This window comes from Carlito syrichta, unplaced genomic scaffold, assembly GCF_000164805.1.
Source record: "Carlito syrichta isolate Samal-C Ts95f unplaced genomic scaffold, Tarsius_syrichta-2.0.1 Scaffold301654, whole genome shotgun sequence".
Lineage (NCBI taxonomy): Eukaryota > Metazoa > Chordata > Mammalia > Primates > Tarsiidae > Carlito > Carlito syrichta.
In genome coordinates, this window is record NW_007245750.1 from 83,399 (window position 1) to 109,533 (window position 26,135).

At 43.1% G+C, this 26,135-nt stretch overlaps 1 protein-coding gene across 2 annotated transcripts in view; it reads left to right on the plus strand.

Annotated features, from left to right (window-relative positions):
* ACADM (acyl-CoA dehydrogenase, C-4 to C-12 straight chain) overlaps positions 1-16,603 on the plus strand; it is a 29,938-nt gene extending 13,335 nt beyond the window's left edge. For both annotated transcript variants that reach the window (XM_008055082.1, XM_008055083.2), the window contains 4 exons: positions 7,611-7,751; positions 8,955-9,050; positions 13,684-13,932; positions 15,784-16,603. In XM_008055082.1, the coding sequence (XP_008053273.1) occupies positions 7,611-7,751; positions 8,955-9,050; positions 13,684-13,932; positions 15,784-15,855 (558 nt within the window). In that variant the 3' untranslated portion in view covers positions 15,856-16,603. The remainder of the gene's footprint in view (positions 1-7,610; positions 7,752-8,954; positions 9,051-13,683; positions 13,933-15,783) is intronic.
* Positions 16,604-26,135: the final 9,532 nt, after the last annotated feature.

A 26,135-nucleotide genomic window follows, 5' to 3' on the forward strand; every position in this document is an offset into this window, starting at 1 on the left:
TGATATTCAGATCTAGTACCTGTGTTATTTTTAAAGAATTTTGCAACTGTTTATTTTTCACTGTATTAATTTTTTGTTATATTTTATGGCATATTGATTTTCCATTCTTGATCATGATGTGGGGCTTCTTTTTAAAATGTATTTAAATTAAAAGTTCATGTAATTGTAATGGAAATATTAATCAAATAATTATTGAGGTGGTATTTGGACATATAAATCCTAAAGATGATACATGGGTGCTCAAGATCTGGGAAAAACCTTGATTCATAATATGTGGTGAGCACTGTGATAGTTACCACGTGCAATGTCTCAGTGAAAGGAGTCAGAATTCTTCTTTTTCAGTACCTCACAGCTCACCAGGAGAATTAGTCTGGCACCTGATACACAAAGCAACACATTGTTGCCAATAGTGATGGCACTTGCTTTTCTAACTCTGCACAGTGCTAGGGATTTCTCCTTTCTATCAATGTTACTGCTAAGATTAATTAACTCAACAAATAGGATTCCTATCAGGTTTCAACCAATTACCTGTATGCTAGGTGTATAAAGACCAAAGAAACATAATCCTTATCTTGTCTACAGACACAGGGAAGTGGAAGGAAGGGGCACAGAGGAAGAGGAAACAAGTGAACTAGACAGAGAAGATGTTGCTACAGAAGTTGGAGAAAAACCAGCAGAACTATCTCTTGTGAGTATGAGAGTGCTCACCTATACTTGACAATTCCATTGATCATTGGGTCCACACCCTCAAATATGTCTATGTAAGCCTGAATGATATTTGTGCCTTTAACCTACAAAATAATGGATTTTAATTAGCATGCCTATGTATACTAACCACTCTGTATTTGGGAAGCTGTCAGTGAATTACTCAATTCAGTTCCAGTGTGAGGAAAATCACAGTGACAGATATACCAGGATACATTAAGAAGTCAAAAAATAAAGAATATACTGGCATTGGAAGTTGTGAGAAGTATGGAGCTGAAATACAGAGACTCTTCTCTTAGTGAAGAAAATTTGAGTCGATAGATGTTCTATGATCACTTGCTTACCATACATTATTACCAATAGCAAATAGTCAGTACAATAACATCTGAACTTTATTGGGTGTGTATAATGTTCCATAATCTTCATAGAATAAATGTTTACTTAAAACCTCCAGAGCACTAGATTCCAGGCACTGTGGGCACACATAATGACTCAAGTTTGGTCCTAGGCTCAAATAGCTCACAGTCTAATGAACAGAAAGAGACACAGATAATTACAGTTCTGCTGAGATGGAAAGCCAGAAAGCTATGAGAAGAGCTAGAAAAACAGAGATGGGCCCCTTTAATTTATGTAGCCTCAGTAGGAAACTTGTTTAGGAGGTAGGCACTATTATTATCTCTATTTGTCTAATGAGTAATTAACAGAATAATTCCTGGCATATGGCAAACACGCAATACACATTCCTTTAAGAAAAGGGTACCCAAGCCGGGCTCAGTGGCTCAGCCTGTAATCCCGCGCCTTTGGGAGGCTGAGGAGAGTGGATTGCCTGAGCCCGCGGGTTCGAGACCCGTCTGGGCAGGCGAGACCTCATCTCTACAATAAATCAAAAAATTAGCCGGGCGTGGTAGCGCGCTCCTGTAATTCCGGCTACTCGGAAGGCTGAGGCAGAAGGATCGCCGGAACCCAGCTGGTCGAGGCTGCGGTGGCCGGGAGCGGCCACTGCGCTCCAGTCTAGGTGACAGAGTGAGACTCCAACTCCAAAACAAAAAAAAAGAAAGCACTGTGACATGAAAGGATGACCCAAGGCCATGTTGTGCTAACAGAACAGTCTGTGCCTGAGAACAGTGTGAGGTTGGCAACGAATCTCAAATGTGGAAAGGAAAGGAAATTTTATTTAAATAAGAAAAGATAATTCAACATATTTGATGAAAGGTTATGCTCTGAGTACGTGGAGGTAACTTCGGCATTTAAAGTAGCTTAAAGAAAAAAGAGTTTAAAACTTTACACAAAGAAGGAAACGAAATCCTTGAAGTAATCCTAGTGAGAGCTAACAAAGCATTTAAGTGTATATATATCTCTGAAAATTGGAAGAGCAACAGTTTTACATTGTGAAGTTTTTTTTCCTTTGCAGAATAGAGTTTTTTAAATAAAAAAACATACTAATGACCAAATTATGGGACTTAATTAAGAGTTACTGACAGTCTGGTGAATGTGTTTTCTTCCTCCCAGATGGGGAAAGGAAGGCACAGGTATCTGATTAGTATTAGAGCAGACTGGCATCGCCCAGACTGGAAGTTGATGTGAGTGGGTCAAATTCAGCGAGCGTGTGAGCCCGCACATGTGTGTATTTGTAAAGCACTGTTTTATGAAAAGCCATCAGAATCTGTCTGTTGTATCCAAGCCTGTTTAAAATGGAAGCGTGTTGCTGGAGTTTGTGAAAGGAGTGAAGTGCTCTTTAGGCCACAGGATTTTTAAGGTGGAAGATGCCCTACATGTCATTTATTTCAGTCAGTGCTATTAAAACTGAGGTCCAAGGGAATTTGTATACTCAAGGTTACAAACTTAAAAGCAGAGTTGAGATCGGTACCGAGTCTCCTAGGAACCTGCCCAGTGCAGTTTCTGATACTCTATAGTGCTATATATTTTTGTAATAGTAGATATTAAAGGTAAACTAGACTTCACAGGTAAAACTAGCTATATTGTTGTGTGGAACAAAATGTAAGTGCTAAGAAGAGTTGCACTTCTCCAAGGAATTTGTTTTTACCTATGTAATGGGTCATGTTTCCTTCTTAGGGATATGGTAGCAAATTCAGGACCAAACGTATGGCCAATCTCTAAAAAGTAGCAAATTCAGGGCCAAACGTCTGGCCAATCTCTAAGAGTACAAAGAAATAAAGAACCGAACAGCTGATACTTTTTCCAGGCATAAACCCGCTCCTGGGCTGGGCGTGATGACTCACACCAGCAATCCCAACGCTTTGGGAGGCCAAGGTGAGAACTGCCTCAGGCCGGGAGTTTAAGACCAGCCTGGGCATAGTGGGATCTTGTCTCCACCGAAAACCAAAAAATTAGCCAGGTGTGGTGGCACACACCTGTAGACCCAGCTACTTGGGAGGTCGAGGCTGCGGTGAGCCATGATCATATCACTGCACTCCAGCCTGGGTGATAGAGTAGAACTCTGACTCAGAAAAACCAAAACAACCCACTTCTCATTTTATCTTGCTAGTCCTATTCTCATTTTATTTTTGCCCAATTTTCTCACTTAAGATAAATCTCTAATTCAGTCAATATATGTTAAGTGCATACTATATATACTATTTAGGTATTGGAGATACTGTATGGATCAAAACAGACAAAAATCTCTGCCCTTGGGGGGCTTACTTTCTAGTGGGGAAGACAGATCATTATATTGTGTCTACTGAAGCCTCTTTAAATCTTTTTTGAAACAAATAAGCATTTAAAAATTTGTGAAATTTGATGTTTTCAGCGTGTTTTGTTTTAGAAATTGCATGGTTTGAAATAGTCTGGGGAGTAGTTTGGTTTTCAGTATTGTGATGTTTGAAATGAATCTGGGAAATAGGCTAAACAGATTATGAAGCATCGCTTTGGTAAGCAGAGTTTTCTCACATCAGGGTGGTGATCTGAGATTCTAGAGCATGTTGATGTATAAAGACAAAGGGATGTTGGTTTCTTTCTGGGTAAAATCGTTGTCACATCTCTTCAAACTTGGAAGCCACTATTAGTATTAAAGCCAGAAAACAAAAGGATTCGTTTACAGCTTTGTTTCCATTGCCCCTGCTTCTCATTCTGCTTATTAAGAATGACATTAAACCGGGCACAATGGCTCACACCTGTCATCCCAGCACTTTGGGAGGCAGAGGTGAGAGGATTGCTCGGGCCCAGGTGTTCGAGACCAGCCCGGGCAACTTGGCGAGACCTTATATCTACAATAAATCAAAACAATTTAGCTGGGTATGGTGGCTCACACCTCTAGTATTTCCAGCTACTTTGAAGGCTGAGGCGGAAGGATCCCCTGAGCCCAGCAGGTTGAGGCTGCAGTGGCCTTGAGCGTGCCACTGCACTCCTGCCTGGGCAACAGTGTGAGACTCCTACTCAAAAAAAAAGAATGACATTACCTTTTTTTTTTTTCCCATCGATAAGAGTCATGGTTGGGGGTGGTGGCTCACCTGAAATCCCAACACTTTGGGAAGCTGAGGCAGGAGGACTGCGTGAGTCCAGGAGTTTGAGACCAGCCTAGGCAGCATAGTGAGACCTTGTCTCTATAAAAAATAAAAAAAATTAGCCTGTCCTGGGGAGGCTGAGGCAGAAGGAAGAATTGCTTAGCCCAGGAGGTTGAGGCTGCGATGAGCTGAGATCATGCCACTGCGGTCCAGCCTGGGTGACAGAGTGAGACCCCCTACTCAAAAAAAAAAGTCAGACATAGTGGCCCACGCCTGTAATCCCAGCACTTTGGGAGGCAACAGCGGTGAGAGGATTGCCTGAGCCCAGTGGTTCAGGACCAGCCTGGGCAACTTGGTGAGACCTCGTCTCTACAATAAATAAAAAATATTAGCTGGGTGTGGTGGTTTATGCCTGTGGTTCCAGCTACTCGGGAGGCTGAGGCGGAAGGATCGCCTGAGCCCCGCAGGTCAAGACTGCGGCAGCTGTGAGCGTGCCACTGCATTCCAGCCTGGGTGCCAGAGTGAGACTCCGACTCAGGAAAAAAAAAAGGAATGTCATGATGTCTACAACTGTCTTGCAAATGATTCAGCATAATGCTAATAGTTATGTACATACAGAGAGAGACAGAAATAAAGCAAATGTGTCGAAATGTTGACAATTGGTGAGTCTAGGTAAAGGGTATATAAGTCCTCTTTACACTGCTTTTACAACTCTTCTCTTTGAAAATGTTCAAAACAAGTTGAGGGAATATAGCTGGTTTAGCAGCTTCTTTCTTGCTTTTTGCTTTTTATTCCAGCGACTTTGTGGGGTGCAAATGGTTTGGGGTCACACAGAGCATTGGGGAGCAGGGAAGAAGTCTGGCCTATAAGTGTGCCCACCACCCCCTCCCGTGCACAGCGTATCCAGCAGGCGACCTTCCATCCCTCCCCGCTTCCCACCAGCCCCCTTCAGAGTCTCCAGCGTCTGCTGCACTGTTCTCTGTGCCTCTGCAGGCCCTCGGGTCAGCATCCACTTAGAAGGGAGAACATGCCGTGTTTGGCTTTCTGTTCCTGCGTTAGTTCATGTAGGACGATGTTCTCCAGTTCCATCCAAGTTGCTGCAAAAGACATTGTTTCATTCTTTCTCATGGTTGAATAGTATTCCAAGGTATATACACACACACACCCGCTTTCATTGTCAACTGATCAGTTGACGGGCATTTAGACTGATTCCACATCTTTGTAATTGTGAATCGTGCTGCGATAAATATCCGAGTGTCTTTTTTATAAAATGACCTTTTTTCCTTTGGGCAGATACCTAGTCATGGGATTGTTGGGTTGAATGGTAGATCTATTTTTAGTTCTTAGAGAAATCTCCATACCGATTTCCATGGAGGCTGTACTATTTTGCACTCCCACCAACAGTGTGTAAGTATTCTCTTTTCACTTTATCCATACCAGCGTCTATTTTTTAGAAGTTTTTAAAATAATGGTAACTCACAGTTTTAATTTGCATTTCCCTGATGATGAGTGATATTGAACATTTGTTCATATGTTTGTTGGCCATTTGTATACCTCCTTTTGAAAGATGTCTGTTCATGTCATTTGCTCACTTTTTAATGGTGTTATTTGCTTTTTTCTTGCTGATTTGTTTGAGTTGTTTGTAGATTCTGGATATTAGTCCTTCTTCAGATGTATTGTATAATTTGTGAATATCTTCTCCCGTTCTGTAGGTTGCCTGTTTGCTCTGTTGATTATTTATTTTGCTGTGCAGAAGCTTTTTAATGTAATTAAGTTCCACCTATTTTTGCTTTTGTTGCATTTGCTTTTTGTGTTTTAGCAATAAATTATTTGCCTAAACCAATGTTCATAAGAGTTTTTCCTAGGTTTTCTTCTAGGATTTTTATGGCTTCAGGTCTGACTTTTAAGTCTTTAATCCATCCTGGGTTAATTTTTTACATGGCGAGAGATAGGGTCCAAGTTTCATTTTTCTGCATGTAGTTATCCAGTTTTCCTAGCACCGTTTTTGCAGAGTGTCCTCTCCCTGGGTCTGTTTTTGTCTGTGGTTTAGCAGTTTCTTAAAAAGTCAAATATACACTTACTACATATACCGTCTCCCGGGCACTTAGGCAAGAGAAATGCAAACAAAGACCTGTACACAAATGTTGATAGCAGCTTTATTACTGATGCTAAAAACTGGCAGATGGGGCGCTATCAGCTAGTGATGCATAAAAGATACAGGCCCATCCATATAGTGGAATAGTACTGCGCAGTAAAGTAAGTGAATGGTTGACCGTGCGGCCGCACGGATGAATCTCAGACGGACTGCACTGAATGAAAAGTCGGACACAGAGGGCTAACCTCATCATTTCACTTCCATGACGTTCTGGAGGAGGAAAACCTGCATGGAATGCTGTGAGATCAGTGGTTGCCGGGAGATGGCGTGGACTAAGGGGCTTGACTCTAAAGCGAAGAACAGTGTGGTTTCGGGGGGGCGCTGACACCTTCTGTGTCTCAGCTGTGGTGATGGCTGCACACATACACATTTGTGGAAACTGTTAGAACTGTTTACGCATGTTGAGTGAATTTTTCTACATGTAAACTCAACTTCAATAAACCTCATTTTAAGAAAGAGTTGGAAGAAAACAGAAAATCAATTTTTATTGGGTAGATTATTTTGCTAGGTCTATAGTTAAACTAAGGTTAAAGGTCCCAGATCAGATTATGTTTGCTAAATGTTTTCCTGCCAATTGTGGTAAAGATAGCTTTCAAATATAGAATGAGATTTTTCTTTGTAGATAGTCTGTACTTATATACCTTTAGACTTGTGTTGGTTTCAAAGTCATGAAACAGTGTTTTAGATAGGGGTTGGAAGCTTTATTTGTAAAGACCCAGATTGTAGCCGGGCATGGTGGCTCATGACTGTAATCCCAGCACTTTGGGAGGCCGAGGTGGGAGGATTGCTTGAGCTCAGGTTCAAGGCCAGCCTGAGCAACATGGTGAGACCTCATCTCTACAATAAATCAAAAAGTCAGCCGAGTGTGGTGGTGCATGCCTGTGGTTCCAATTACTTGGAAGATTGAGGTAGAAGGATCAGGTCGAGGCTGCAGTGGCCATGAGCGTGTCACTGCATTCCAGCCTGGGCAACAGAATGAGACTCCAACTCAAAAAAAAAAAAAAGACCCAGATTGTAAATATTTCAGGCTTTGCAGGTGCAGGCCATGTGATCTCTGTCACACTTACTTCTGCTTTTGTAGCAAGAAAGTAGCCATAGCTGATTTGTAAATAAACACGTGTGACTGTGTTCCAGCAAAGCTGTATTTGCAAAGCAGGCATTAGGGACTGTAGTGTGTTGACCCCTGTTCTAGGTAGTTTAGATAATTGAAAGCCATAAAGCAACGGTCAAAGCAAAACTTGCCGCTAGCTAAGAAAATGTTCCTTAAAATATATCCATTTGTCTGTTAGGAATTAAACATGGGCCAGCGATGTTCAGACACTAGAGGAATCGTCTTCGAAGATGTGAGAGTACCTAAGGAAAACGTTTTAATTGGTGAAGGAGCTGGTTTCAAAATTGCGATGGGGGCCTTTGATAAAACCAGACCTCCGGTAAGTAAAATGAGTATTATTGGACCTTCTCTTTGTACATTAAATAGGTAGTTTTATTTTAACATCGTATACATGGTGTGTTTTTCTTTTCAAATTTCTGCTTTTTTTATTAAGAATGGAGGAGAGGCCGGGCTCGGTGGCGCAGCCTGTAATCCCACGCTTTGGGAGGCCGAGATGAGCGAATTGCCTGAGCCCGCGGGTTCAAGACCCGTTTGGGCAACTTGGCGAGACCTCATCTCTGCAATAAAAAAATCCAAAAAATTAGCTGGACATGGTAGTGTGCACCTGTAGTTCCGGCTACTTGAAAGGCTGAGGCGAATGCATTGCCGGAACCCAGCAGGTCGAGGCTGCAGTGGCCAGAGTGTGCCACTGCACTTCAGTCTGGGTGATGGAGTGAGACTCCAACTCAAAAAAAAAAAAAAAAAAAAAAAGAATGGAGGAGAAGGGTTGTGTTGGGTCATGAACTGTAACCCCAGCAGCACTTTGGGAGGCAGAGGTGAAAAGATTGCCTGAGCCCAGAGTTTCCAGACCAGCCTGGGCCACTTGGTGAAACCTCTTCTCTACAATAATTCAAAAGAAAAGAAAATTAGCCAGGCGTGGTGCACGCCTGTCGTCCCAGGTATTTGGAAGGCTGAGGTAGAAGGATCACCTAGGCCAAGCAGGTCTAGGCAGCGGTAGCCATGAGCCATGGCCATGTCACTGCAATCCAGCCTGGGTGACAGAGTGAAACTCTGACTCAAAAAAAAAAGGGTGGAGGAGAGAGATTGTTACTTTGGTTGTTTAGAATTCTTCAACTTTATTGCTGCCCATTATAGAACTTTATTTTAGCAAATGCAAAATTACTGTAGCTGCTGCCAGATTTACAGAAAGACTGGCCACACTCACTTTGATCATTCCTGTTTATATGCACTCATTTCCTCTTCCTTCACTCACTAAGAGTATTTCTCCTAAGCTATTACCCTTGTGAAACGGAAGGAATGACTTTTGTCTAGGCTGTGATCCTTGGCCTCAAAGCGTCTTCCGTCACCTTTAATTCATAAATCATATAAACCCAAGTGCCTGTCTCCCCCACCCCCTTGCCCTTGTTGCTGTGGTTATCTTCTCTCTGTAGAGTCTTAGTCTCGGAATCTTAGGCAGATAGCCATGTACTGTGTGTTCTACAGACAATGTGAACTTTTGCTTTCTAAAACATGAAAACCCTAGGTTGCTGCTGGTGCTGTCGGGTTAGCGCAGAGAGCCTTGGATGAAGCCACCAAGTATGCCCTGGAAAGGAAGACGTTTGGAAAGCTGCTCGTGGAGGTGACGTTAATGCTGTGCTTGCTCGCTTCAAATGTGGAAACGCGTTTTCACCCACATATTTAGAAATTGCTTTTTGAAGTGCAGACTCACCTGTTCTACTTTGTTAGCAACAAGATAATGTGGCTTTGTCAAAATGGGTTTCAGCAATACAGTTGACTTTGCCACTCACTTATGTACCTGACACTGCTAGGCGTTTAAAACATATCTTCTAATTCTATAGTAACCCTTTGTAGGCCTCTATTGAAGATCAGGAAACTGAGGCTCAGAGTTACTACATAATTTGTCCTAGGCCACACAATTTGTCATGGATCCAGGATTCTATTTCATACTCTAAATCTATTTTACGTCTCATGTCTTTGGTATCAAATAACTTTAGTACTAAAGAATCATGTCTTTTTGGTCAAAAACGGCTGCACACTCAACACAGTGTGGGTTGGTGCACTTGTAAATCACCCATCATGAAATGGGCAGACACACTGAAAGAATCTCCAAAAAAATTCGCTGAAGCCAAATGCAGCCTCTCACAACAATACCAGCTGGTCCACAGATACTAATGGGTTTCAAGAACACTTACCTAGTGGGGAAGCCTGTGCCACCAGGGGTCTGCCCTCCAAAAGATAATTCTGGATTTTTGGGGGTCCCTCCTTGAACATCACTCAGACATTGTGAGAAATGAAACTTGGAGCCACCAGCGTTTGTTGTCTCTTTGGGAAACGGTGTGACTTGGAAAAGGTCTTGAGGTGAAAGCCAGGGCTAAGTTTGAAGCCTGCTTTCACAAATTCCTAGTTGTGGGACCTTGGGCAATTCAGTTAACTTCTCTCAGCTTTAGTATCCTCATGTGTAAAGGGGCACTATGACAATTCCTCCCGGTGTGAACTCATATGACTGTGGCTTCCTTGACAAAACGTTAAGTTGTACCCCCCGTCCTGGCCTCTTCTCTGAGCTTCACGCTTGGATTTTCAAATGATTCCTCAACATCTTCACCCGATACGCAAAAGGAGTCTCAGACTCTTACTTTCTGTTCCTTCCTTACCTGTTGGATGGATGCTCAAGATCCATCTAGTATCTTCTCAGCACACTCATTAAAATCTGCAGTCTTTACCGTGGGCTCCTGTCAACCACTCTGGCCTTTTGCTGTCCTCTTTAACGCTTTCCTCAGATATCCTTATGGACAACCCTTTTCTCTTCAAATTGCACTTTCTCATTCGTTTCACTAAGAATCCGCCTCTGATCACTGTGTAAAACAAGACCTTCAGCACTATGCTGATGTTCCCCTTTTCCTACAAAGCTCTTATCACTACCCAACATACGAGAAGGGAGCCCCCACAAAGTTTTAAATTATCCTTGGGAGGACAAGTCCTTGTCATACACCAGCAATGTGTTCCTCTGGATCAGAGAGTCAACCAAAAAGTTTTTATCTGGACGTTTGAGAAGGTTGCCTCACGATTTGCAGAAGTAACGTCCTGAGTTGTGGCAGACAGGCGCCTGGTTCTTCTTCTGTGACCTGTCCACACCGTGTGAGTGTTCAGCCGTTTTTGATCTAGAACAGCTTAACCCTGTGCCCCAGTCTCCCTGTTCATCTGATCTCACCCCGAGCGATTTGTTTGTGTTTCCCTGGATGAAACAAGTCCCCCAAGGGAAGCGTGTTGCTGATGAGGAAGAGGTGAAACAAAAAACAGCAGAAGCACTAAGAGCATCAAAACTGATGATTTCAAAAACAGGTTTGGGCAGTGGGAAAAGTGTCTCGATGGGTGTATTGCGTCAAAAAGGAGAGCACTTTGAAGGTGACTGGAGTTTAAACATGTAAGAATACATACTTCTTCATACACAAATTCCATCTTTGGGGGGGTCCCCCTTCATGTATCATATACACGTCTGTCTGTTTTCTCCCCTCATACTCACAACTAGAATGTCAATCCGTATAAGCAGGTTATTTTTGGTTTTGAAAGCCCTTATATTCCTCGCACTTTGGATATGCCTTGTGCTGCGAACTGCTATTTCATTCATTCCGCAAATAGTAGTTGACTACTTACTACATTAACAGGCTGACAATTGGATGCTTTCCCTGTTCTGTAGATTATTCTCAGGGCTTTGCATGTGATCTTCATCATCACAGTCCTGTGGAGCAGGTACTGTTATTTTCATTTATCTACGTAAAAGACCCAGCTAATAAATCACAGAGCCAAGATTTGATCCCACACTTGAAGAGCCTGTCTTCTGTACTCTGCGTGTGCTCTTCCCAGGGACAGAAAAGAGATTTGTTGTAGTTTCTGCTCTCAGGAACTTTCGGCCCTACTTTGTTGACAGTCCTTCATTTTGCTTTTGTTACGAGATAAGATACCTATTACGAAACAAATATTCAAAATAATATAGAGCGACAGAAAAGTAAAGTCTCAAAGTTACAGGTAGGGTTACAGAAACCGAAAGGACAGAGATCGTCATGGGCTGGATACAGGACGGGGAGTGTGAACTGGGTTCATCATACTGGATACAGGACAGGGAGATGAACCAAGTGCGACTGAAAAGCAAGCTGAATGAGTCTTCTTGGGAGTGTCCCTTAGAAACAAACCTGAGCACCGCCCAGAGATTTTTCATCAAAACCTCTCGAGAGGAGTGTGGGCATCTAAGGCTGTGGGAAATAAGCACTTGTGTGTAGTGTTGGTGGGAGGGAAGTTGACGCCACTCCTGTGAACTTCCTTTGGTGACATCCACCAAGGTGGCTCCCTCTGGGCCCACGGGCGGGTGAACCCACAGCTGTCTTCCATGTGATGTTCATCCTTCGTTTCAGCATCGTGTAGAGACAGCCAGTGTTGGCCATTCGTAGAGTGGATGGAATGCTTTGCAGCAATAACAAAATGAGGAAGTTCTTTATGTGTTGATACGAAAACTCTCTGAGATTTATTGATAAGTAACAAAAGCAAAATGCAGGGCCATCGACATTTGTGTGAAAAGGGGGAGACTATAGATATATTTGCTTGTAGGTGCATAAAACAACCCTGGGACGACTAAAAGAACTGGTAACCCCAGTCACCTCCTGGACAGGGGTGGGAGGAGGGCAGGGTGATACAAAGAAGTAGGAAGGGCCGGGCCCCACGGCTCATGTTTTAATCCTGTAACTGGGAGGCCAGGCAGGCAAAGTGTCGATCCCAGGAATCGGAGACCAGCCTGAGCAATGTAGCAAGACCTCGTCTCTACCAAAACTCAAAAACTAGTCAGGCGTGGTGTCACGCGCCTATAGTCTCAGCTGCTCGGGAGGCTGAGGCAGAGGGATCGCCTGGACCCAGAAGTCAGGGCTGTGGTGGTGAGCCATGATCCCGCCCCTGCACTCCAGCCTGGGCAACAGAGTAAGACTCTGACTCCGAAACAGAAAGGAGAAAAACATTTTACTGTATATCCATGTGTAACTTTTGAACTTTAAACTGGTAGATGTGTTACCTACTCAAAAAATAAAGTGAAGTGAAAAATTTTTTTAAATTGGAATAATTATTGGCTTAGAAGAATGGACACAATTCAGGCAGGCAGAACTGGGGGACAGGGTGCTACATTTCTTGTTGCACGTAGGAGGAGTTAAGGCAGCCCCCCTTGTCCCTGGGTGATGCATGCCCGTGGTAAAGTCTATAAATTAGGGCAGTAAGAGACAAGTGGCTAACGGGCAGGTAGCATGGACAGTGTGGTCAAAGGGATAATGGCAGTGAACGTTTGGCTCTACATTTGTTTTTCCATGAGTATTGTCCCAAACCGGTAGCTGTACTGCATATTTGAAAATTTCACATAACAGTATATGGTGAACATATTTCTATCCTGTAATATACCTCGGCTGTACAAGCAACTCAGAGAACACTTACTGACCCTTACTGAAAGTGTTTGTTTTGGCCGGGTGCAGTGGTTCATAACCTGAAATCCCAGCACTTTGGGAGACTGAGGCAGAAGGATCATCTGAGGCCAGGAGTTCAAGGCCAGCCTGGGCAACATAGCAAGACACCATCTACAAAACAAAACAAAAATATGTCTTGTCTTCTGCGTGATGATGACTCTGTGGAGGGTGAGAAGCATCTTCACTTGTCCTTTCCCTTCCTGCAGGAGCTGATACTATGGCACATGATTTTTCCGTCTATAGCAATTTTTCTTTAAAACTCCTAGCAGACATCCAGAAAGAATCATAAAGTTTTTGTGATATTTGTGCCCAAAGTGCACGACCTCATTCCGGTTATGAGAAAACATTAGACAAACCCAAATTGAGGGACGTTTTCCAAAAATAACCAATTAGCATTCTTCAAAGTCGTGAAAGATAAGGAAAGACAGGAATTGTAGCGGCCTGGAAGGGACTAAGAAGAAATATTAAAACTAGATACAGCGTGTGATCCTGTAAGGAAAAAGGCCATTAGTGGAACACTGGGCGACCTTGGAGTAAAGGCTGCAGTTTAGTTGACAGTTTCACGCCAGGTTGATGCCTGTCCTTGATCACTGCCCTGTGGTTTTGTATGATGTTAACATTAGAGGAAGTTGTGTGGGTATGACTTTTGCTTAAGTCTAACATTAGTTAATAAAGAGGCTTTTTTTTTTTTAGTCCCTAGGGAAAACCTTCTAAGTTTTATCAATAGGTATTCTGAAACGTTCTTCTTTTTAATTCTAGCACCAAGGGATATCATTTTTGCTGGCTGAAATGGCAATGAAAGTTGAACTGGCTCGACTGAGTTACCAGAGGGCGGCTTGGGAGGTGGATTCTGGTCGCCGAAATACCTACTATGCCTCTATTGCAAAGGCGTTTGCTGGCGATATTGCCAACCAGTTAGCTACCGATGCTGTGCAGATTTTCGGAGGCAATGGGTTTAATACGGAATATCCTGTGGAGAAGCTGATGAGGGATGCCAAGATCTACCAGGTGAGGTCAAAAATGGTGTTGGTGGTCTGTGAGGGGAGAGAGTACTCATAAAGGACAAAAGAGATCTCTGGTTATTTAGGGGTTTTGTACCACAAGTGGTAGAAAATGAGACAGTTTGGGGATTATCAGTACAAAGAAGAACACTATTTTTGACTAAGTGTAGCTCTTGAAGTAGCCTCACAACGTAAATGGTGCAGGAATGTGTTTTATGTCTGGATGCTCTGGATACTGTCTGAGTTTCAGCATCCTGGAGAACGGTTACCCACAATTGTGTCTCCCAGGAGCAAGTGTGTCACTTAAAATTAATTAAGAGGTTTTCGTCTGACTCTTGCCTGACCGCTCTGACAGATACAGATGACTCCTACATTAAATGGGTGGTTAGGAAAACTGAGGAGTGCCTTAGTAAATAAGACCCAAGTCTGCCTGCTCTCCACGTGCAGCTTAAGCGGTGATGAGCCCTGCTCTTCCCTATCGCCTCCCTTTCCCCACTCCCAGCAGAGTGTTGGATAAATCCACTCATTCAACATCTGGAGGTAGATCAGAATTCTGGAGTGAGGAGGAACGCTAAGATACAGTGCAGCCCCTTGATTTAGACATGAACAAACTGACGACCAGAGTTGGTGCTTCATCTCCAGTCACAGCTGTATCTCGTGATATTGTCCCTCTCCTGAAGCCTATAATAATTATGATTATGGCTGGGCGTGGTGGCTCACGTCTGTCATCCCAGCACTTTGGGAGGTGGAAATGAAAGGATTGCCTGAGCCCAGTGGTTCGAGACCAGCCCGGACAAGTTGGTGAGACCTCGTCTCTACAATAAATCAAAAAATTAGCCAGACACAGTGGCACATGCCTGTAGTTTCTGCTACTTGGAAGGGGGAGGCAGAAGGATCGCCTGAGCCCAGCAGGTCAACGCTGCCATGGCTGCCTTTGTGCCACTGCACTCCAACCTGGGTGACAGAGTGAGACTCCGACTCAAAAAAATTAAATAGTTGCTATGGTTATTACCATCATTATCCACCACCTAGCTTTGCCATCTGAGAAGATGAGCTAACATGGCTCGCATTAAAAGTGTAGACTGGAAGTGAGCGTTGATGACTCGGATGCTTCCAGCGTCTTTGTCCTTAGCAACCCTGTTCCTCGGGCTGCACGAGCAAAAATGAGGTTTAAGAGTAAGAATAGGCCGGGCATGGTGGCTCAAGCCTGTCATCCCAGCACTTTGGGAGGCCGAGGTGAGGGGATTGCCTGAGCCCTCAGGTTCGAGAACAGTCTGGGCAACTTGGCGAGACCTCATCTCTACAATAAAGCAAAAAATTAGCCGGGCATGGTAGCGCATGCCTGTAGTTCCAGCTACTTGGAAGGCTGAAGCGGAAAAATCATCGGACCCCAGCAGGTCGACGCTGGGGTGACCGTGAGCGTGCCACTGCACTCCAACCTGGGTGATGGAGTGAGAATCCAACTCAAAAAAAAAAAAATAAGTGGAAGACTGAAGCTGAATGTGACAGCTAGCTAAGAGTAGTTTAGAAAGTTGGATAAATGTTTGGCAACACTGAACTTTAATTATTCTAAACTTTCTGAAATGTAAGTAGATTTTCTTTGATGTTTTGAAGACTCTCCAAAATTTTGGTAAATGACTTTTTACAATAATCTTTGGAGAATTATACATCTATTTTTTTATATTTATTCTGTTTATTATATGTTTACATATTTTCACAGTTTGACAAAATCAGGGTATGGCATCCGTAAAGGCTACGGACCCTATGTATATAGTTTGATTCAGTTTCAAAAATGTTGACTAAATCAGGGTATTTGTGCACTGAGGATAATCAACTTATGCTTAAATTTTTCTTGCAGATTTATGAAGGTACTGCACAAATCCAAAGGCTTATTATAGCCCGAGAGCATATTGAAAAGTATAAAAATTAAAGAGATTGCCACAGAAGCTTGATTAATCATGGAGCAACCAGAACATGTTCCAGTATTTCAGCTCCAGAAAAGATAAAGGGCTTTAACACCTTCCCAGGGAAAATAAAAATAACCGCGCTCATGCTAACTCCAAGCCACCGGTTCTGATAATAGCTTGTACGTTTGTTTAACTCTGTGATCTCCCTTTTCACAAATAGGTTTGGTTTCATTAAAATTACGTGTTGTCTTTCGTACCACTGTACTTGAGAATCACATTAACCTCGAAAAATACCTTTTTGTTTTTTTGATCTTGTAAAATTACAGTAGCAGAAATTCCTTGCAATTTCGTTATTTTTCCAGTGACAGAAAAGTGGGCTTGTAAAGTATTCAGAATGTTCCAAAATCTACATTGGGAAAATATTTGGATACTGTCAAACAACTTGCCAGTGACCTTATAGACTTAATGGCATTATTTTATTAGAGTTCATTTTAAGGAAATTTAGGAAGCATTTGCTTCCAGTTTTGCACAGTAAAAGTCAAGATTCTGATATTTGTATTCTCCCTTTGTACAGCTATGAGAAGTTCCCTGAAAGTCTTGTTTACTTCTGAGCTAACATTTGACTTGCCTTATTTAAAATAAATAAATTAAGCTTGCCTTACATTTTTCATATGACTCTGTTGGTCTCTGGGTAGCTCTAGTCTGTTGTATAATCTCATTTCATGTGCATACACTTTTAAAAGAAACTTAAATAAAATTGTTCAGTGCTTATTAGTGTATCTTTTTGTGGTCTTTCCAGAAAATTTTATTGCTTCATGTAATAGTGTGCACATCATGTTTTTACTGTGGTGATAAGAGGCATGTTTTGGTTTTGAACCACAAAAGGTTACCTGCCCATTTTTTGTCAGATTATAATATTAGAGACTTCATAAAATGGAAATATAAATAAGAACAAAAATGTGTAAATTTAATATTTTTAATTCTGAATACCTGTTGGGAGCCAGCCACAGAGTCCCACTGAGCGTTTGGGATCAGGGAGGGCCGTGGACCCCGAGACCACTAGGTTGTGTTCGGGAGCCGTTGACCCCATTTTCCTCCTCCTCTTACCATGAAGCACAAATAACCTAAAGGAGCTCTGCTGACCTGAGCTGAAGGTTCTGTGACGGTGACAGGCATGGCTCACTCTAGAAATTCATTGTTCCTGTTTCCCATAAACTGCAGTTTCGGCTTAGGTGTTAGATATAATTCAAACTCAGGTCACATTTGGGAGCCTTTTACACGGTACAAGCCTCTTTATAAGATTTTAAAGTATATTTGTAGAATTAGTATATACTTATGGAGAGCTGTTTTCAGCTTTTCAGTGGTATAGATGATTATCAAGAGTTATCAGAAATGGCCCAGCACAAACTTTGGGCTGGGCCACATTCCTGAGGGCCCAGTGTGTACTTTGGACTGGGCTGCAGTCTTTTAGGCCGGCTTTAGCTACAGTTAGTGTAGGGTTTTTCTACCTATTATAGAAATTGAATTTATTTTATTCATAGAAAGTATTGTAGAATAGGTCATGCTAACGTCAGGGAATCATGTTAGTTCAAGCATGATCAATCATGATATTTTGAGGTTTAATAAGAATACAGTTAACTTTAGAAATTTCATTGTCTCCATTTTCTACTATTGTGGTTTTGACCTTAGTACATTTACAGTTTATATTTGGGTTTTATTTTTAGAAGCTTTGTTGCTGATGATCAGCTTTATATATTAGGATCAGGAATTAGAAACTTTCATAGAAATTAGGATACAGGGTTCCTCATGACTCTGCTGCTTAGAATTTGATGTGTATGCTGCAGGTTTTCAAGCATTCATACAAGGAAATACTTCCAGGGTGGGCCTCTCAGAAGAAGGCTCACAATTCCTCTCTGGTCTTCCCCTAAACATTCTACCAGCAGATGATCTCCCCTTTGTGGTCTTTCTACTAATGAGCCAAGGCAGGAGTACTATTCAGATGCTAAATATGGATCTTGTGTGTCTCCTTGCTTTCTGCCCCCTCCCTTGCCCTGGGCCTTGGTCCTAGTCTGTGGTGTTTTCCACCCACTTTATTTGCAAAGCATGGGTCATGAGTAGCAGTGTCTTGGGTTGGGGGCCTTCACCAGCCCTCATCTCCAAGTACTGAAAGCCTTAGGGGCTGCTTTTGTGGCTTCCATCAGCTGCAGGTTAAGCCAGGTGTGCACCTGCTAGAGGAGAAGTCACAGCACTACAGAAGTTCACATAGAAACTCTAAAGAAAGTGGCTTCAGACTGTTTCCAGTAGCCAAAATATTTCAGTGTACATTCTTTTGAAGAACATGTACCGTAGTACAAAGCGCCTGTGCGTATTTTTCTCTGCCTATAGTTATTTGCACACTTGTTTGGAAAGGCATTTTGAGGCTCAGGAGGCAACAGTGGCTCCCTTTGACTTGGTCACAGTCACACTAGTCTCATTAGAGTCCTGGCCCATTCGTAGGCCATCAGGATGCCTTATGGCAGCAGAAAGGTTGAATACTCCTTCTGCCAGGCTTTAGACCTTTCAAAAAAAATCCCAGAGTGCATACTCCCAGGCAGTGGTGAGCACAAAAATCTGTTCTGTCTCCAGTGAACAAACCCTGCTTGCTGTTCCCTGGGATTGCTCTGCTGTCACCCCTCACCCCCACCCTCTTCTTCAGAAAACTGCTGTGAAAAGTTCTCAAAATAGTTTGAAATTGATCAGTTCCTGTTTCTTCTGTAAAGCTCATGACACTAGTGGTGCATTCTGATTTACATTTCTTAAGTAGAACCTCCTTAATCCCTAAGAGGCTTTAAAATAAGTCACAAATTCCTGTTAACATCAGATTTTTTGCTGATAATCAAATCAAGCAGATTTTTTTAATGTAAAAATTCCAACAAAACGATGTAAACCACAATCCAGAATTGTTTTCACTTTCATCCACATGTTTAATCTTGGAAATGTGGGTTTGCTACAAGTTCACTATTCTTCATAAAATAAAATGTGTCTAGTAAAATGCTAAAAAAAAGAAAGAAATTAGGATAGATGTATAGGACTTTAGAATAGCCATTTTGTTAAGAGATTGTAGTCTATTGTTCCAAAAAGTGGCCCACCGTGAACCTTGGACTGGGCCACATCCTGTAGAGCCCAGAGTGATCTTTGGACTGGGCTACATTCTCTAGGAATTGGTTTAAACTATAATTAAGAGCTTTCATAGCATTGTGTAAGTAGTATTAGCATAGAATAGAAAGGTAATAAAATTTAAGTTAGTCATCATGGGTGTTGTGTGCGCAGGAGCTTTAGAAGTTATTGTTAGAACAACATGATGCTAGTAGCATTGCTTTTGAAGAACATTAACTAGCATAGGGAACAATAAGACAATTTTGCAGTTTGTCCTTCCTCATACCTGAGAAAACATCTAGTGGGTGGGGGACGCCCCTCATCCACCTGGCTTTGTGTTCACGTGAAAATCTTGTGATTTTGCCTGTGAAACTTTAGGATAAAAGGCTTATGGTTTGTCCCATTAAATCGGCTTCTGCACTAGACAGAGTCCGGTCTCTTTCTTTCTCCCCCCTTCTCTTTCTTTCTCTTTATTTCTCCAGAATAATCGCCGACGCTGCCACACCTTCCAAGGGACCTCCTCCTCTCTCTGCAGGGGCTAGCCCCCGCAAATACCAAACACTGATAAAGTGCGCTCTATTAAATGGGATACTTTCTGACACCACTTCTGATTCTCCCGATCTCCACATCAACGTGGGTCCTGCATTTCTGTTCTGGTCCTGGCCCAGGCGACCCATACTCTGTCCACCACGGCTACAGATGTGGGTGGTCCTATGACCCTGCCCTCACGTTTGATAATCTGCTAGAACAGCTCACTGAACACAGCTTCACCTACGCTTACCTGTTTTTTATCAAGGCTGCAACTCAGGAATAACGGGGCGGGGGGAGGAGGATGCTGAGGGCAAGCGGGAAGGGAGGGAAGACGCAGAGCCTCCATGTCCCCTCGCAGGCACCGCTTTCTCAGGACCCCCAGACTCACCAGCCTGGAGGCGACCTGAATCTGCATCGCAGTCGTGCTTTTGGAGAACTCAGTCTCTAGTCCTCACTTCCTCCCTGGAAGTCAGGGGTGAAGCTGAGATCTCCCCGCTGTGTCAGTCTGCTAGGGCTGCCATAAAAAATACGCTGCAGCCTGTCATCCCGCACCTTTGGGAGGCTGAGGTGAGTGGATGGCCTGAGCCTGCGGGTTCGAGACCCGCCTGGGCAGCGAGACCTCATCTCTACAATAAATCAAAAAATCAGCTGGACGTGGTAGTGCATGCCTGTAATTCCGGCTGCTCGGAAGGCCGAGGCGGAAGGATGGCCGGAGCCCAGCAGGCCGAGGCTGCGGTGGCCGGGAGCGGCCACTGCACTCCGGTCTGGGCGACCGAGTGAGACTCCGACTCAAACAAAACAAAACAAAACAAAAACAACGCTGCAGACTTGGTGGCTTCAGTGTGTTTTCTCACAGTTCTGGGAGCTAGCAGTCTTAAGGGCCAGGTGCCACGAGGACGGTCTCCGGAGAAGCCTCTTCCCGGCTTGCAGACCGCTGCCTTCTGGCCCCCTCGCGTGTCCCCGGCTCTGCGCCTCCGTGAAGGGCTGGGCTGGGGAGGCTCTGGCGTCCCTTCCCTTCTAAGAACACCAGTCCTATCCGATTAGAGCCCTCCCCTTGTGATCGTAACTCCCCAAAGGGCCTATCTCCTGGCACAGTCACTCTGGGAGTTAGGGCTTCAGCATGGGGATTTGGGCGGCCAGGGTTCAACCCATAACACTACCCTCTAATTACTTAGTCTTTCTGGACCTGTCCTGGGACTATCTAGGGGCCCCAACCTAAGTCACCTCATTAGCATAAGCTCAGGTGTGAGTGAAAAGGGCCCCTAGTGAGTAACAAAACACTCTCCTATCACTCAAGAAACTCCAAGGGCTTTGGGAGCTCTGTGCCAGGAACTGGGAACGAAGACCAAACGTATTTTCTTGTGCCACCCTAAATGACCAAAACGAAAACCCAGTCTTTTCTAAATATGAAATATTTACATGGCTTTTCCTTCGTGCTCAATAACAACATTGTTTTAATGGCACAGACTTGAGATTGGTAAGGAGATTTAGAGGATTCTTCACCATACTGGGTGTTATATAGAAGTGAGATGTTAAACAGGCTATGTGCATTCCAAATGCAGATTTGAATATGCAACACACAGGTCCCAAAATTCACCTCTCATTTCTAGACAGGGTATAAATGGACTCCAAAGCCTTATGATGAGAAAATTAAAGTACCCTTGATAATAAGTCTGAAGCACTTCTATAGCTGTGTCAATCAAGCCTTTTTGGTCATAAGTAAAAATGAACTTCAGCTACTTTAAGCACAAAAGCAAAGAGTCTTTTAAGCACATGGCGATGCCTCAGGGAGCTGAAGGGCAGGAATGGCGTCAGACTCAGGAAGGGACTAGAACTGGAATAATCCGTCTGAGGACACCATGAGACAGTCTTTCTACCTCTTACTCTGCTCTTTGTCGTTGTTGGATTGGTGGGCTGAATCGGCGCCATGGAAATGAAAAGAGTTGTACAGAAATTAGAAAGTTTATTTAAAAAGTAGATCACAGCCAGGCTCGGTGACTCAGCCTGTAATCCCGCATCTTTGGGAGGCTGAGGTGAGTGGATTGCCTGAGCCCGTGGGTTCGAGACCCACCTGGGCAACTTGGGGAGACCTCATCTCTACAATAAATAAAAAAAAATTAGCCAGGCGTGGTAGCGCGCGCCTGTAATTTCAGCTACTTGGAAGGCTGAGGCAGAAGGATCGCTGGATCCCAGTAGGTTGAGGCTGCGGTGGCCGGGAGTGGCCATGCACTCCAGTCTGGGCGACAGAGTGAGACTCCAACTCAAAAAAATAAATAAATAAAAAATAAAAAGTAGATCACAGAAAAAGGGTGGACCCTGGATTGGAGAGGGGTCCAGATGCTTAAGCAACTTTTGGCAGCAAATGCTTGAAGTTGAAAGCTTTTAAAGCTTCCCTTTTAGTGGGGGCAGGTAAGCATTCTTGGGTGAGATAACACAGGAACTGTCACCGTGGTGATGGGGTGGTGGTCTGTGTCATGTGGGTCATATAGGGCTGTCACAATAGATTAGGTCAGTTTGGCCCTTTAAGGCTAGAAGACAAATACTTTGGCTAAAAGGGCAATTAGAATAAAGCAGCTTGAGGGGTTTCAAGACAATTATCAATAACTACCTCTGGGAAACAGGTTTTGTTTCTTGTTTAATGATAAGGTGGGTTGAAGTAAGCTGCTGAAAAAGCATGACAAAGCTAAGCACGTTAACATGCCTGCCACTCTCACTAAAGTTACTCCATTTTGACTTTTTACCCTTTCAGTCGTATTTCATTCTTTTTTGCCCTATAGCCTGTCTCTGTTTCTTTAATCCCACAGTAGAATATGACTTCACGTAGCATACTTATATGTTAGATTGACCACCACATGATGCAGGCTGAACAGCCAGGACGGTAGGTAGAGTCATAGACGACAAACTTGATTATTAGTTGCCTACCTTTGCGAATTGATGCTCCCTAGAGAAAGTATAGTTTTGTATGAGTTCTGGTATGTTTATGGCAACTTTAATGAATGTTTAAGGAATCTACCAGAGTCGTCGATTTGTAGGAAGGGAGAAGAGATTATTCTGAGGCTTCTCTGGATAAAAAAGTGGGTGTTGATGTGACTACTAGAATTACAGTTATTAATTTAAACACATTACCTATGATCAGAGTGTGCAAAAAGTCTCTGGAGATTAGAGACTGAATTCCACAGCAACAGGGATTTTCTTTTTCTTAACATGAAAGATTTTGTTTAACCCATTAATAGATGAAGAAACTAGTAAGATGTTAAAACTGGTATAAGGGAGAATTTGAAGCACAGATTTGTGAGTGCAAAATGCTTAAAAGAATTTGCTAACAGATTAACCTACGGGTTAATATCCTATAGGGCAATAAAATCGAATGAGGCCAACTTTTCTACAGAGCAGAAATCATCTTTAGTTCAGGTTCAGTGCATTTCTTTCCATTTTCTGCAGCATAACAATTGTAAAACCATCCAGCTAATAAAAAGACAAAGGTATGTATCCCTTCAGATAACATGCAGAGGATCAGCTGGAGGCAGTGCCTCAAACCTGTGATCCCAGCACTGTAGGAGGCAGAGGCGAGAGGATTGCCTGAGCCCAGGAGTCATGACCAGCCTGGGCAATATGGCGAGATAATAAATGAAACAATTAGCCAGGCGTGGTAGCGCACACCTATAGCTCCAGCCACTTGGAAGGCTGAGCTGGATCACCTTGAGTGCGCCACTCCACTCCCCCTGGGGGGGCAGAGTGAGACTCTGATGAAAAGAAAACAAAAAATAAAAATAAAAAATAAAAGTCTCTGTGTGGTGACATCCCCTGGTTATGGGACAAACACCAAGACTCTCACTAGACTTTTCCTGTAGTGCCGACGACTTTGGGTGAATCTCTCTCCACAGGAGGGGTTCCTGGCCTACCTGTCAGTGCCTTTCCTCACCAGTATGCCTGGAACCACGCGAGCCAGGTACCATTCCGCTTTTAATGAGATGGCTTTGTAGGCACTGACCCTGCCTGTAAAGTCCACTTGTTTTTAAGTGTGAGTTTGTTGTAACTGGTGACGTGAAAATTATTCTCAAATGAGACACACTCGGGCTGGCCCTGGATTCACAACTTGTTCAATTATATTCTAGTAAAAAGGAGGACTTACTCCTCCTGAGTATCGTTGTGAATACCATGAGGTTCAGCACGTTTCTGAGGGCTGTAAATCACATAGCACTTAAAAATTTCAGTTTACCAAAACAGAGTCCATGAAACTGAGAGAACTGTAATAGAGTGTACCATAGACTTAGGTTAAAAGCATGCTATAACCCAATAAATGCAATCGGCTTGTGGACAATAGCACAGATATTTTAGTTTTCTGCTTTAAAACATAACCTGTAGCTGTTTAAAGTTTCAGTTATGGGAAAAACTGCAAAGCTCCAGTTCAAGCTTCAACCCCTTCCCTTGACCCACTTTCCCCTTAGCAACCACCAATCAGGTGCCAGGGGAAAATCACCTAAAGTTTCCAAATGTCTCTGCAACTTCCCCAGCTAGTGGGCCAAGGTCAGCCCAAGTCAAGCTAGCCAATCCTCCACGATTGGGCTGACCACCAGAGGTTACTACCCAATTAAATGGTAACAAGACTAAAAAGTCCCCCCAAACTCCTCCTCCCTTTGTGTAAAAACATAAAAGCTGTCTGCTTAAGGAAGTCAGGGCTTCTGGGTGTACTCCACCGCGTCGGTTGTCGACAGAGGTCCAGGCTCAAGCTTGCAAATAAAGACCCTCTTGAACTTTCATCGGAATTGGCTCTTGGTGGTCTCTCGGATTGAACATTCAGCCACTACAAAACCAAAGTCTAGAAATGACTTGAGAAGAATTAAAAGGGGCTTCTGGCTGGGTGCGGTGGCTCACACCTGTCATCCCAGCACTTTGGGAGGCAGAGACGAGAGGATTGCCTGAGCCCAGGGGTTTAAGACCAGCCTGGACAATATGACGAGACCTCGTCTCTATAATAAGTCAAAAACATTAGCCTGCTGTGGTGACATGTGCCTGTGGTTCCAGCTACTTGGAAGGCTGAGGAGAAAGGATCGCCTGAGTCCAGCAGGTGAAGTTGGGGTAGCCGTGAGTGTGCCACGGTACTCCAGCCTGGGAGACAGAGTGAGACTCTATGACTCAAAAAAAAAAACAAACAAAAAAACCCCATAAAAATACACCATGAAAATAGAACATACTACATCAAAAATATTCTAAGCAAAAACGTGATTAAATTTCCCTCATCAGTTCATTCACTCCTGTGTAATTGTCCTGCCAGAAATTGAGTCTCTGGACTGCTTTCATGAAGCGGTCTGCTTCCAGACTAAAGGGAGTCCCAGAAAATGCTGACTCAGTTTGCTGTCAGGGTTTGAAAGCTATCTAAGCTGTGTCTGCTCAGAAATCTGTAGCTAAAAAGTGTATTCCTTGAAGTATTTATCAATAGTTCAACATATCAGTAGTTCAAAGGATCTGCTTCTTTCCAAGAGGCCCTAAGACTGTTCCTTCTTGAAATCACAAATATTGGCTTCTAGCTAACTGCAGAACCTTCACACAAGTGTGAGTGAAGCAATCTGTAGTTTATGAGGGCTGGATTGTGTCTGTTAATTACCTTATCTAGTGTCAGAATGAAAGAGCAAAATTCTTTATTATAGCATAGCTACACTTCTTTGAAGGGGGATGTTTTTATTCTTTGAGTTAAAAGTAAACCTTTGAAAAATCCTGTCTCCCACTCTGCCCTTTTTTTTTTAAAATCAGATTCTCACTCTGCTGCCCAGGCTGGAGTACAGTGGCATGCTCACGGCCACCACAGCCTCGACAATTTTATTTATATATACACACACATATTTTTTCGGGTACCCCATCATATATATTTTTTCCCTTTGCTTCCCACACAAATAGTAGCACACTGTACAGTTTGGCATTTTTCTTAATGTTTGTTTCCACTTAGTGTATGCCAAAGACCTCTCCATAGCAACATACAAGGGAGACCCCCCAAAAACAGTAATTTATTTACTAAAAAACTGTGTATTTATTCCTGCACGTTTAAACTTCAGCCACCTTCAAAGCACTCTCTGTTTGATGCAATATACCTATCAATATGATTTGTCTACCTCAAGGCTGTGGTGGCCATGGTAACACATCAACTTTGATGCCGTTTAGTGCTTTTGCTGCTTGTTTTTACCTCTTCCACATCAGCAAAATATTTCCCTTTGAAGACTTTTCTTTTAAACCTGGAGAAACAAACAAACAAAAAGTCGTTCAGAGTGAAATCGGGTGAATAGGGAGGGGGTCATGCCACTCTTGGTCAATGAGAGGACAACAATAGATTTAGGTTAAGAGCATGCTATTGAGAGACCCAGGAAACCAAGAAACTTATTTGCTGTAAAAGTAGCGTTTAGTTCACTGTATTTCATATATCCCCACCTCATGTTTACTATATATTTTGTGTATTCCTACCTCATGTATTTTATGAAATTTTAGTACTTTAAATCCTACCTCAGACCCCGTAGAATTAGCATATGTCGGGTTTTAAGCAGTGTTTGTATTTAGAACTCTTGGGTTAAGCATTGTCAGCCCCAAGTTAGCAGACTAACTTGTGCTTTTACACGGGATGTAAATGATAAAGCAATAAGCCCCTTTC